Source organism: Bufo bufo, chromosome 2 (genome assembly GCF_905171765.1).
Source record: "Bufo bufo chromosome 2, aBufBuf1.1, whole genome shotgun sequence".
Classification (NCBI taxonomy): domain Eukaryota; kingdom Metazoa; phylum Chordata; class Amphibia; order Anura; family Bufonidae; genus Bufo; species Bufo bufo.
In genome coordinates this window covers 421,141,222-421,154,763 of record NC_053390.1, presented here as the reverse complement: position 1 = coordinate 421,154,763, position 13,542 = coordinate 421,141,222, and the positions used below count along the sequence as shown (strand labels likewise).

Below are 13,542 nucleotides of genomic sequence, written 5' to 3'. Positions count from 1 at the left end.
CTAGCTGGATCTGAATTTTCTCTCTGCTCGGTCAGGTAGACAGCTGAATGGGCTCCTTATCTCTGCTCTCTGACATTATTAGACATTATAGATTACACTTATTCTAGCTCAGTTCTTATCTTACTGATAAGAATGTGGCTTAAAGAGGACCTTTCATGGGGTTTATATGTTAGAAACTGGTATGCTTACCAGATAGGACGGGCCCCCCCCCCCCCTCTAAAATACCCCTCCTTTCCGGCGCTGTGTCCACCGGGAGGGAGGAGGATACAGCCGGGTTTCTCAATGAGAGTCTCCTTCTCCCTGGCTGTAGTGCGGTCCAGTCGCAATGGAGAGCGTCACAGCCAGAGAGAAAAAAAAGCTCACCTTCCCCCTGGCTGAAAAAAAAAAAAAAGTGCTGGCATTTGTAGGGGCTGCTCCTATCTGGTAAGCATACCAGTTTCTAACAAACTCATGAAAGGTCCTCTTTAAATAACTGTTTATGACATGGGAAGAGTGAAGTTGATGTTTTCAGGTTCGGTGGAAAGTCCTGTCCTACATAATGGAAACCGTCTGGATCCGTTATGCTGCCCATAGGCTTCTGTTAATTGATTTCAGTTATATTCCGTGATAACAAAATCCATAACCACCGAACCTGAACTTGCAAACATCAAGTTCGCTCATCCCTATTATGACCTCTTAATCTTTGAGATAAGGGTTGTGAGATGACGGCACAAAGTGGAAGTAGGATGCATACAGCTAGAAAAACAGTTAACCCTTTGTGACAGAATGGCTCAATAGTTTTTATAAAGACTAATTGAAATTTTTTTTAGCCCCAAATAAGTAAAATGCAATCCTAAAAAAAAAAGTCCCAAAAGGTGAACATAGCCTTTAAGTTCTAGAAAATACCTTTTAAAGATATTGGCTAAAACTGGGGCACAGGCCGGGAATGGTGTAAAGTTTATTTTAATCCCATTTAACAATGTAAAAAGATATGATGTTGGAATAGACTGTACCATAGAGTTTAATGTATAAGCTGTGAGCCAAGAATAACCTTGTATACTTGCAGGCAGACATATGGAGCATGGGAGTGCTGATGTATGCACTAATGTGTGGCTATCTTCCATTTGATGATGACAATGTCATGGCTTTGTATAAAAAGATAATGGTAAGGTTATTGGCTTGTTATCTTATTAATTCCACCTCATAATTTTCCAGTAACTTACAGGTCTGTTTTTCTTTCTGCAGCGAGGAAAATATGAAATCCCAAAATGGCTTTCACCTGGCAGTGTGCTGCTGCTTAGTCAAATGCTTCAGGTAATGACAACTTTTCACATATGATCTTGTAATGCTTCAAAATCAGTGCAGATGATTGCTTCCTAGGTAATGTAATTCATATCTGTTGCAAATATAAAGTTGGGACTTAATATATTTTATGTGGTCTCCTAGGTGGATCCCAAAAAAAGAATTTCAGTGAAGCATCTTTTGAGACACCCATGGCTCATGCCAGGTTACCACTATCCTGTCGAATGGTATAGTAAATGCCCTGTGAGTCTTTCCACAGGAAAACCTCATTGATCCGATATTGCTCTGCGTACATCAGGGGAGATTTACTAAACAATATAAATTGCTACATATTTTATTGTGATCCAGTCTTCAGTTTAGTGAAGAGAGCCATATTTAGCATAGTTTGTATACAAGACATCCGTCCATCCAGTCCAGCCTCTGATCCTGCAAGTTGATCTGAGAAAGGCAAAAAAATAATAATTTTGGTGGAAACCAATTATCATTATTTTAGGGGAAAAATTCCTTCCCGACTCCAATCGGTGAATGGGAATAACAATCCTAGCCAGCTCTCAGCTGGATGCTTCTGCCCATTCGCTTCGGCAATTGGTGGGGCACCTGGATCCCCGCTGACCAAAACTTCTAACGTGTCGCTATGGGGAAATATTTATGGCATATCCAGTTGACAGGTTTATATAAGTTTTATTTTGTTATGGCTTCTTCCGTTCCAGCGTCTCTTCTCCGCTTTCCCCCAACTTGATTTTGTTTTCCTGATTTGCATTTAGCATGTGTTGAATATTGTCATGGCTGCAGCGGCGGGGAATGGTGGCGCTTGAACAGGGAGTAGAAGAGGTAGGGGGGTTCTTAGAAAGTCATTTGAACTAATTGTTTTATTTGTTCTGCCCTTAGCTTGGATACATTGATGAAGATTGCATTACAGAACTATCAGTGTATAACAAGCACAGTAAAGAAACCATGTCTCGTCTCATCTCTGAGGTAAACTGCTGTTTCTACCATCTGTTGGGGGGGTTCAATGGCATGGGGTGCCAGCTAGTTGTAAAGGAGGGGGAATGCAGCACACTGTTGTGGAATCTGGAGGAGGCAGTACTCACAGCAGGTAACCTCTTAAACTCCAAGAGGCAGAGCACACCTCATCGAAGTAGCTACTAAGTGCTAAGCCCAAAACTACATCCCAACCCTGCTCAGGGGCAGCAGCACCACACCTAAGAGCTGCTAGCTGCCCCACATATCAGAAGTTGCTCCTGCTTTTCATTGAATTGCTAATTTAAGCCACTCCCTTCCTCGTTCATGGAAAAACTTCACCTGTGCTATCTTCACACTACAAAATGTTAGAACGGTCAGAGCTTCTTGACTGTTATGATCCAGCTAAGTCGGAAAAGAGGAGGAAGGTGGTGAGAGCAGAACAGGCACTGAAGACACTTAAGGCTCCATTCAGTCTTCCGTAAGTGTTTTGCAGATCTGAAAAACACGGACAACGGCAATGTGCGTTCCGCATTTTGCGGACCGCACATTGCTGGCACTAATAGAATATGCCTATTCTTGTCAGCATGTTCTAGTTTTTTTGGGAACTGAAATGCAGACCCCCATCGTGCGGCCCCATGGAAATGAATGGGTCCGCAAAATGCAGAACGAAATTGCGGATGTGTAAATTGGGCCTAAGAGAGCCTGTCATTATATATACTGTAATTTGCGGCACGTTTTTATGCGGCCTTGTAGAAATGAATTTGACCGTGTACGAGCCGCAAAAAATGCTTATCAGACGCAGGCCAAAAAGACATCCGTTTTGCATGAGGCCTAAAATGTAATTTTTTATTTTTTTTTGTGTGTGTGTGTATTGCGAGTGTTTGCAACTTATTTGTATGCTGTCTGATGGAGAGGGGATTAATAACTACAATCACAGATATGTATGTTGCCTATCCCCCTGGGGTCATGTGCACTTTTACAGGGAGAGGAATATTTACTGTATCTCTCCCCCTCCCTGCCAACTGCCAGCACGTTCCCTCCCCTTCCCCCAGTCTATCCTCCTCCATGCTAAATGAGAATATAGCTGGCTGAAGGGCAGGGAGGGTAGTGTCTTAGGCTAGATGGCTAGAGAGACGAGCCAGGAATTATTGTACAGCTGGAAGAAGAGAAAAAAAATATATAATTTGATAGATATAATTAATATATAGTCTGGTCTTGGAAGAACAAGACCTGGCTTGTATATGTAGTAGCTACACGTATAAGATATATGTTCTTGGCTAATAAAGGGATAGACTTTGAAGACGTGAGATTAGAGATGGCCTTGCGGTTCGCCCGGCGGTCTTTTCGCAGCGAACTTTGCTTGTACGAGATTCGCCGAACATATGGTGGTGTTCGCATGCGCCATATTATTTTTGCATTGCGCTTAACTTTGACCCATGACACATCCATCAGGTGGGACAGGACAGCCTATTGAGACGTTTCAGCACATGGATACACCCCCACCCTATAACAGAACCCGATCTGGCTGCCATTTTACATTATGTGTTTTCCCAGTTTAGGGAGAGGTTGCTTTGTGGAGCAGGGGCAGGCTGTTGGGGACACCAAACACTAGCTAATAGGGCCACAACTATTATCGCACTATTGGAACAACTATTTGCAACAGGTGAGAGAGATACCTGTTGCCCCCCCAAAAAAATGATTGAGGGGTGTGATATACCTGCTTCTACAAAATATTGATTCAGGTGTTCTATATACCTGCTTCCACAAATACTGCTCTTCTCTAGGGACTTTGGCACAGCGTCATTTTGAAAATGACAGACAGAGGAAGCGGTAGGGGTCGGGCAGGTGCAGCAGGCCGGAGCCTAAGTGCGAAGATGCGTGCGATTATGTCAAAGGACGCACCAGAATTGGTTGAGTGGCTCACTCAGCCTTCCGCTTCTGCACCGTCCTCGTCCTCTGTATCAGCACCCTCCTCACGCTATGCTGTGTGCACCACCAAAGACACCACCACCACCATAGCCCCTCCACTCGAGTCAGAGGAATTATTTTCCCATCCATTCCCAGACCTTACCGATGCACAGCCATTCTTGGCATCGGATGAGGAAGAGGAGGTAGCAACGACAGTACCCAGATCAGCCCAAGGAGGGTGGTCACCGCTGTTGCTGCCTACTCCGAGATCTCTAATGTCAGTGGTGGTGTAGGTGACTATGATGACGTGTTGATGGAGGTCACGTGGGTGCCCACAAGAGAGTAAGAGGAGGGGAGTTCAGAGGGAGAGATGGAGAAGCAGGCAGAACTCGCCGCGTATAGGAGGCAAAAAGCAGACTGTAAATGTATCTGGAGTGAGCGATCCACCATGCACGGTCACATCTTGTGCTCCCAGGACGCCGGCACATGGCTCCGCAGTGCGGGCTTTTTTAATGTGTCAGCTGCTGACAATAGTTTTGCCATCTGCAGCCTGTGCTGTCAACGCATAAGTCACGGTAAGCCTAACAGTCACCAAGGGACGATTACCTTAAGAAGGTACCTGGCCTCCCATCACTGAGCCCAGTGGGAGCAACGCCATCTGAACAGACAAGGCAGCACTCAATGTCCTGCCTCTCTCCTCCCATTTGTCCTCCACTCCACCTTCCACTGTGCCGTCGTCGCGTTCATCTGGCACAAGGCAGGCTTCCATGGCTCAAATGTTTAAGCGTAAAAAGTTGATGACGCCGGATAACCCTCTTGTCTAACGGCTGACTGCTGGCTTGTTCAGGGCTCCAGATGGCGACCAAAACGGTCGCCAATGCACCTTAAAATTTGTAGATGGCGACAAGACTTTTTAGTCTTGTCGCCATTTGCGACTGTACCGCCGCGATCCTGCGCAGCCTAAGTTCTCTTCACTAGCACACGGCACAGTGGAGAAGGAAGGAGTCCCTCCCTCTCCACTGTGACGCGGCCGCCACTACCACCAATGGGGAGATAGCAGGGAGGAGGAGGGGAGGAGCTGTGGCCACTGCGCCACCAATGAATGTAAAACATAAGTATAGGCAGCGGTATCACAGACCCGGCCTCAATAACAGGGCATGCGATACGCGGCAATTAACCCCTCAGGTGCCCCAGATCGCATGCCCTGTTATTGAGGCCGGTTGCCGGGTCTGATACCGCTGCAGACACTTGTATGAAGGAGTCAAAGAGGACCTTTCGTGGGTCCAAAGAATATGAACTTATCAGCAGGCTGCATAGAGCGGCGCCCAGGGATCTAAGTGCACTTACTATTATTCCTGGGCGCCGCTCCGTTCGTCCGCTGTGGCCCCCGGTATTTTCAGCATTCAGAGGAAGGAGGAGGAGACGCCAGTGTGTCTCCTTCTCCCTGACAGCAGCGCTGTCCAATCACAGCACAGAACTCAGAGCCAGGGAGAAAAGAAAACTCCCTGGCTCTGAGCTCTGATTGGACAGTGCTGATGTCAGGGAGAAGGAGACACACTGGCGTCTCCTCCTCCTTCCTCTGAATGCTGAAAATACCGGGGGCCACAGCGGACGAACGGAGCGGCGCCCAGGAATAATAGTAAGTGCACTTAGATCCCTGGGCGCCGCTCTATGCAGCCTGCTAAGTTCATATTCTTTGGACCCACGAAAGGTCCTCTTTAAACATTCATTGGTGGTGCAGTGCGCTCTCCCAAAGCCTCGTGTCCCCCCCCCCCCCCCCCCCATTGTTATATGGTGGCCACAGGGTCCCATCCCCTTCATTGGTGGCAGTGGCAGATTACACTGCTGGGGCTCAGATCGTTACCATGGCAGCCAGGATGCTACTGAAGCCCTGGCTGCCATGTTCAGCTCCCTGCTGCTGTGTACTATGCGCAGGGCAGCAGGGAGATGTGTGAGGTCCTATTCACCCTAATAGAGTTCTATCAGGGTGAATAGCACAAGGGATGAAAAGATCCCAGGTTCTACCCCTAAGGGGGGAAATGGTTATTAAATAAAAAGTTAAAAAAAACCACAAATACTAAAAGTTTAAATGGCCCCCTTCCCAGTTTTACATATAAAATTTACAAACAATAAAGAATAAACATATTACATATCGCCACGTCCCAAAAAGTGTGAGCTATTAAAATATAAAAAAATATTTCCGCTCGGTGAAGTTCGTAACAGGAAAAAAAAACTCTAAACCACGCAATTCGCCATTTTTAGTCACCTTGTCCCCCAGAAAATGTCCCTGGATGTGAGAGGTATGTGGTGCTGTTTTCTCCTATATGTAGTGCTGGCTCACTACTGTGACCTGCGTCTCATCTTCTCAAAGTCCTTTTTTAAAAATGATATGCATTTTTAATTTGGCGACTAAAAAATTGAATTTGGCTCCTAAATTTTTTTAGTTTAGGAGCCAATGGCTCCTGGTCATTTTTTTTTTTGTCTGGAGCACTGTTGTTGGAACTGCTAGCCCGCCAACTACTGCCAAATAAACTGGTGGACTTGGAGGCCTTTAGAAAATTTGTGGCCATTGGCACACTGCAATGGAAGGTCCCGGAAGGAAATAATTCTCCGAGAAGGGCATTCCAGAGCTTATATGGCCACGGTCAGCAGCAATTGAATATTTCTCTGGCAAACAGTGTCGGTGCCAAGATACATCTGACCACAGACGCGTGGTCTAGCAAACATGGGCTGGGAAGGTACAAAACATTTACTGCCCATTGGTTGAACCTTCTGATAGCTGTCAAGCATGTAACCTGTGTGGATTTGGTGTTACTGCCACAGATTGCATGCAGGCCTGCCTCTTCTCCTCCTCCTCCGCCTTGGCTGACTCCTCCTTTTCCACTGCTAACACCTCTTCTGCTGCACCTTCCAATCTCCCCAGAACCTATTCGATGTGCCAGGTGAGACGTTGCCATGCTGTGCTGCGGCTGTTGTGCCTGGAAGCCAAGAGCCACACCAGTCCTGCACTGCTTTCAGCTCTGCAGTCACAGGCCGATCAGTGGCTAACCCCGCTCAAGTTGGTAAAGTGGTGGTGGGTGCGACAACAGTGCGAATCTGCTGAGCGTGCTGAAACAGGGCAAAATGACACATGTGCTGTGCATGGCACACGTCCTGAACTTAGTCGTGCAGCGATTCATTTCCAAATGTGACTGTCCGATGCGCTGTAACTCCACCTTGTATATGCTTGATAGGCTGCTCCAGCAGAAATGTGCCGTTTAATGATTACCTGTACAAACTCTGCGGCAGGACAGGTTCTGGGGAGCTTGGTTTCTTTTCACCGCGCCAGTGGCTGCTCATGTGCGACGCATGCAGACGTCTGTGGCCATTTGATGAGATCACCAAACTAGTCAGTCGCAACCAGGTCACAATCAGTGACATCGTACCTTACACCTTCTTTATGGAGCGTGCATTGCGTCGTGTCATTGATCAAGCCGTCAAGGAGCATAATCTGGAAAATGAGGAAGTTGCAATGCTGAATGAATTCCCGGGGGGGGCGCTGCGCTATGCCATCTGAGAAGTCAGCAGGAGTCTGAAGAGGAGTCAGAGGAGGATGGTGGCTGGGGGGAGGAGGAAGAGCAAGCTTTGAGGGGGACTTAACTTTTCAGGGATCCCTGGCATTGTCCGTGGCTGGTGTGAGGAGACAAAGGACAACATTCTCCTGGGCGATGAGCCAGGGCGCTCCACCGCTTCCAATTTAGTGCAAATGGGGGGGCCTGCTCCAGTGTTTGAAGAGTGACCCCTGTGTAAAAAGCATAAATGTCAAGGACCAGTACTGGGTGGCAACGTACTTAGACCCCCGGTACAAACACAAAATGGCAGACTTGTTACCAGCATCAGAGAGGGCTGTCAGAATGCAGCATTTCCAGGCCTTGCTGCAAGAGATGCAGCATTCTGCTGTTGCAGGCGCTGGCAGAGGAATTTCCACCCACAGCGAAACAGGTGTGGCTACCAATCAAACCGTGCATGCAAGAAGAGGGCGGTTTGAAGAGGTCTTGGTCACTTCGCATATGAGATCATTCTTGCAGCCAACCTATCGAGAGTCGCCCTCCGGATCAGGGAACGCCTAGAACGACAGGTGTCCGACTATCGGGTTAACGGCCGATGTGGCCGCTCTGAGAAGTGAGGAACCCCTGGACTACTAGGTGTGCAGGCTTGACCTGTGGCCAGAGCTGGCACAATTTGCCATGGAACTCTTTGCTTGCCCCTCGTCAAGTGTCCTGTCCGAAAGGACGTTCAGCGCAGCAGGAGGGATCGTGACCGATAAGTGCACTCACCTAGCTCACGGACAGTGTGGACTACCTCACCTTTTCTAAAAATGAATGAGGCATGGATCTCGGAGGAATTCAACACCTGTGACGACCACGAGTAATTGAGTTTCCTCATGCCAGCCCACACATATCCGCCCCGACCCAGAACAAAGAATGGTCCTTGTCTTATGTATAAACAGCGGCATAAAAGGCCTTTTCTGTCAAGTGAATGCCTAATTTTTGGGGCCTGTACTCCCGTTGCCTAAAAAAATAATTTCTAGGCTCCAGCAGGGCACATTTTTGACAGTTTCCCTTTAAGACACATAAAAATGGCCCATGATTTTAAAATGCTTTTTTTTTTTTTTTTTTTTTTTTTTTTTTTTTTTTGTGGGAATTTTTGCCATTGATCCCCCTCTGGTATGTCACTGTCCATGTTGTGGGACTATTTGTGCACTTGTAGTAAGTATTTGGTGGCTGCAAATATATGACCTGAAGGTTTTTTTCAGGTTTGCCTGCCATTAAAGTGAATGGGGGCCCGCCGCGAACGCGCTGTTCGAACATCTGATTGCGTCCTCTGTGACAAAAAACTTGAAGGGGTTGTCCCTTAAAAATATTATACAGTTTTCAAACCCGCATATCGATCTGAATACTTCTGTTATTCTGTGTAATTATAAACCTGGAATAGCCCCTGTGTAATTCAATAAAACGTATCTGTTTAGTGACACTAAACACTAAGTGTTTTTTTTTTTCACAGAAGCCCTTCTGTGGGCTTCTGAGTCTGTGCTTCCGCTCCGCAAAAGATAGGACATATCCTATCTTTTGTGTAAAATATGAGTGAAGCAGGATCGCACATCCTCAATACTATGGTTTTATCTAATAACTGCTTCTCAGCATAATTAACATCGCATCTCAGTGCAATTTATAGTATACCTATCCCTATGTTGCATACTGTACATGAGGCATTGGTACACAATTTGATCAAAAATCATAGACCCACTCACCACGACAAGGTTGCCTCTTTGAATGCAAACCTACTGTACTCCAAATTTGGTGCGGCGACCACCGGCACCGCACCAACAGGCATCGGGACCCAGCAGTCAAGCGCCTGCCACCCTGGCACTGGGCCCCACCAGCACAGCACCAAAGCAACAATTGCAACCACGCAGCACTGCACCATGTGAACCGGTGGGAACTCTCCTTATCACCTAGTCTCAGGAACTCCATCTGAGAGGAGGTAGGAATGTATACACCCTCAGGGCTCATTCACGCAAACGTTTTTGAGTTCCGTATACGGTCCGTATTAGGGCTGCAGCTAACGATTATTTGAATAATCGATTAGTTGTCAATTTCATCGATTAATCAGGAAAAAACACCAAAATGACAAAGGGGTTTATATGATTTTACTTGAAAAATTATGTTCAAAGGTGGATGACACTATTATGGGGGACCTGTGGATGACACTATTATAGGGAATCTGTGGATGGCACTGCTATGGGAGGGGGATCTGTGCACAACACTATATAGCATCTTATGCTATATATGTCATCCACAGATCTCCCCCATATTTACAGTGTCTCCCAATACACTGGCCCCGCCGCTCACAGCAGTATAATATCTAAAGAGTATTCCTTAACTGGCAATAAATTTTACTTTAACTTTATTATCTTTTACAGATACAATGAAGCTCCGGTAACGGGCAGAGCCGGCAGTGGCGTAACGTCACTCACTCATTCACGTGACGCGTCTGCTCCGCCCACTTTATAAATGAAGCAGGCGGAACAGGCGCGTCACGTGACGCCCGCTCTGCCTGCTACCGGTGCTTCATTGCAAGGTAATAAAGATGCGCTGATTTAAAGTTTAAGTAAAAGTTACTGCCGGTTAAGGACCCGCAGGTATAGCGCCTGACCGCCTGCTCCCGCCCGCATATATACGAATCGGACAATTATTCGATAACTGGATTCGTTGACAACGAATCCTGTTATTGAATATTATTGATTAACTTTGATTTAATCGTTGCAGCCCTAGTCCGTATACGGAACCATTCATTAAAGTGGTTTCGCAAAAAAACGGCATGTACGTATGCTTTCTGTTCCATTCAAAGAGAACATGTCCTATTGCCTGCAAATCACGTTCCGTGGCTCCATTCAAGTCAATGGGTCCGCAAAAAAAAAAAAAAAAAAACTGAACACATATGGAATGTACTCCCTATTTCTTCCGTACTCTTTCCGTTTTTGCGGAATCGTCTATTAAAAATTTTATGCCCAGCCCAATTTTTCTATGTAATTCCTGAACTTGAAACAAAAACCGGAAAAAGACATACGGTCGTGTGAACGAGCCCTTATGCAGACTTCTGCTAATTAAAAAGACCTGGTCCGAATGGGGAGGAGTGCTGATACCAGAGGGGGAAAAGGCAAAGATTCTACAAAACATGTAAAATATAAGAGTGAAACTGGATTGCACATCCTCAATACTATGTTTTTATCTAATAACTGCTTCTTTTGTCATATATTTTGGATCGTGGACCCATTCAAGTCATTGGGTCAACACCGCAATGCAGAGTTCTCACGGCTGGTGCCTGTATTTTGCATACCCGCGGTCCGCAACATGGACACGGCGGCCATATGGTCATAAATCAGATGTGACACAAAATAGTGTTTAATAGCTGAACATTCTAGCTTTATGTACATACCACATACAAATAAAAGTACGGTACATTATTTGAACTTTTTATGTAGAGAAAAAAAACTAATGTAATCATTCAGGCTCTTTGCATGGAAGAATAGCACTATGTGACTTGTTTGTATTTATCACCAGCTTTTCCCTTTTTGTAGGCGCTATAGCTTTATTAGTTTTTATCTCGTGGACAGACTAGCTGTTATGTCTTCCACACGTAGAGATCCTACTCTCCCATATCTCTGTAGCAGCAGCAAAGAGGACATTATACAGCGGTAATGAGCAGTTTAGCTTTGAATCCACCACTGGGGTGAAATAGAAACTTACTACATGCTGCAGCAGTGTCTGTATACCGCCTGTGATTTCTCTTCAACAGCTTCTCCCCTCTTCATAGAATTTTATATGGGCTATAGTCTGTAACTAATCTTTATCTTTCATTTAGATGTTAGCCCATCTTAACTGATTATGGATTTCAGAATGGAGTTTAGAGTGAGTGATCACTGCCTCAGGCAGCAGAGGAATCTAACAAGTGGAGAAAGAGGCATTTTTCCTCTAAGATATATTATAAAGTTTCTTTTCACTTGTACTTTTTTATTTTATTTATTTTTATGGAAAAACTAGAATAAATAATTACAAGAATAGGTGTACTACTGTGGTGGATGTGCAATGAGCAGGATACGGGTATATGCTGACACCAAATTATGCAATGACTGGGTCAGGTGTAGATGATGGTACCCAAACAAAACAGTCTATCAGAGGGGCCCTTCCAAGGTGTTATAACGCACTTCCCAGGTTAGGAATGCCAGAGTGGTGTAATGGCCTATAATATCTCTATAGGGTGTTTGTTCTGCTTCGCGTTATTGAACTGTTGTATAACACTAGTCAGACAGCTTAACAATAATTCAGAAGTCAAGAAACGTGAGACATCAGATCTGTATGTATTCTTTTTTTTCTGAATAACTTTGTAAAACTACAATATAAACATAAACCAAACATGTGTCAGTACATTAAACATTATACAGCAGCCTCACTCCATCAGTGAGAGTACTCACAGACAATTCCATCATAAATCCAGGAATAGATCAAGAGCTCCTCTGCATGCAGCCTGCTAGATCCAGGAGCAGAGTCATGAAATGGAGGAAATACAGTTCCAGGTTAAAGGTTACTGCCTCTGACTGAAAAATACACTTCCTGTAAAGTTCTGGCGAAGTAGAAACTAACTTTGACCACTAGATGGCAGCAACGTCAAACATAACATTTCAGTATAATCTTTACAGTACATTACATACATTTATTATGCACAAAATGGGCAGAACACTCCCTGTCTGGCATAATTTATGTCACTACCTAAATAACTACTGCTATGCAGAAAAAACATATAAACAGGAAATGGAATTCTAGCTAATCTGAAACTAAAACTATAATGTCAGTTATAGGTCGAAGATAAATTTTGGAGGTCCCATTCTTTGCAATCTTGACCTCCACCTTCCTAACCTTGCCATCCCTGCTTGGTAGAGCTTTGACAATAAGTCCTACAGGCCACTCGTTCCTGCCCTCTTGGCTGTCTTTCAACAGAACAACATCACCCACTTTTACATTTGGGCGATCCTCAGTCCATTTCCTACAGCGTTGCAGATTTGACAGATACTCCCTCTTCCATCTTTTCCAAAAGGTGTCTGCCAAGCATTGCACTTGCTTCCATTGTTTAGCATGAACTTGTTCATGGAAACTTTCCCACCTTCTGACCTGATTGCTGCTGGTTTCCCTCTGAAAGGTTTTAGCGACATGGATGAGTCTGGCTAAGGTCTTAACTAATATCTTGCAGCAAGAAAATCTATCAAAGCAATGTGAGTGAAGTGTGGCTTCAGAAGCTCTGGTGCTGAAGCTTGTAATTTCACATCTAATTTCAGGGTCCGCTTCAGGCTCTGAGTGGATAAACATTAGCAGTGACTATATCCTCACAGTGTGGTTGGTACAGAAAGGATGGGCCTGAGAACCATATAGAGTTCTGAAGGCATGCTGCTTGAGTAGGCCTAGTGGCATAATCTGCAGGGTTTTGATCTGTAGATACAGTACATAGAACCACTGATCTGTGTGTGTAGACTGCCTGATTCTATTCACTCTGTTGGAGACCTACAGATAGAACCTCCTAGTGGTGTTGCAAATGTACCCTAGGACAGTCTTTCTATCAGTGAAGAATTTCACAACATCAAAATCAGTGTCTAGTTGATCTGTGATTAGCTCAGTCATTTCGACTGCAAGTACGGAGCACACAACTCTAAACGAGGAATAGTGTGGGCTGGTTTAGGGCTTAATTTGGACTTTCCCATGACAAATCCAACATGACACACATTTTCTGCATCAATTACTTTCAAGTAAGCTACTGCACCTATAGCTGTGGTGGATGCGTCTGAGAAGATGAACAGTT

At 45.2% G+C, this 13,542-nt stretch overlaps 1 protein-coding gene across 2 annotated transcripts in view; it reads left to right on the top strand.

Annotated features, from left to right (window-relative positions):
- Nucleotides 1–13,542, top strand: part of MELK (maternal embryonic leucine zipper kinase) — a 79,771-nt gene that overhangs the window by 27,677 nt on the left and 38,552 nt on the right. For both annotated transcript variants that reach the window (XM_040420353.1, XM_040420354.1), the window contains 4 exons: nt 1,046–1,144; nt 1,225–1,293; nt 1,426–1,524; nt 2,170–2,256. In XM_040420353.1, coding sequence (XP_040276287.1) covers nt 1,046–1,144; nt 1,225–1,293; nt 1,426–1,524; nt 2,170–2,256 — 354 coding nt within the window. The remainder of the gene's footprint in view (nt 1–1,045; nt 1,145–1,224; nt 1,294–1,425; nt 1,525–2,169; nt 2,257–13,542) is intronic.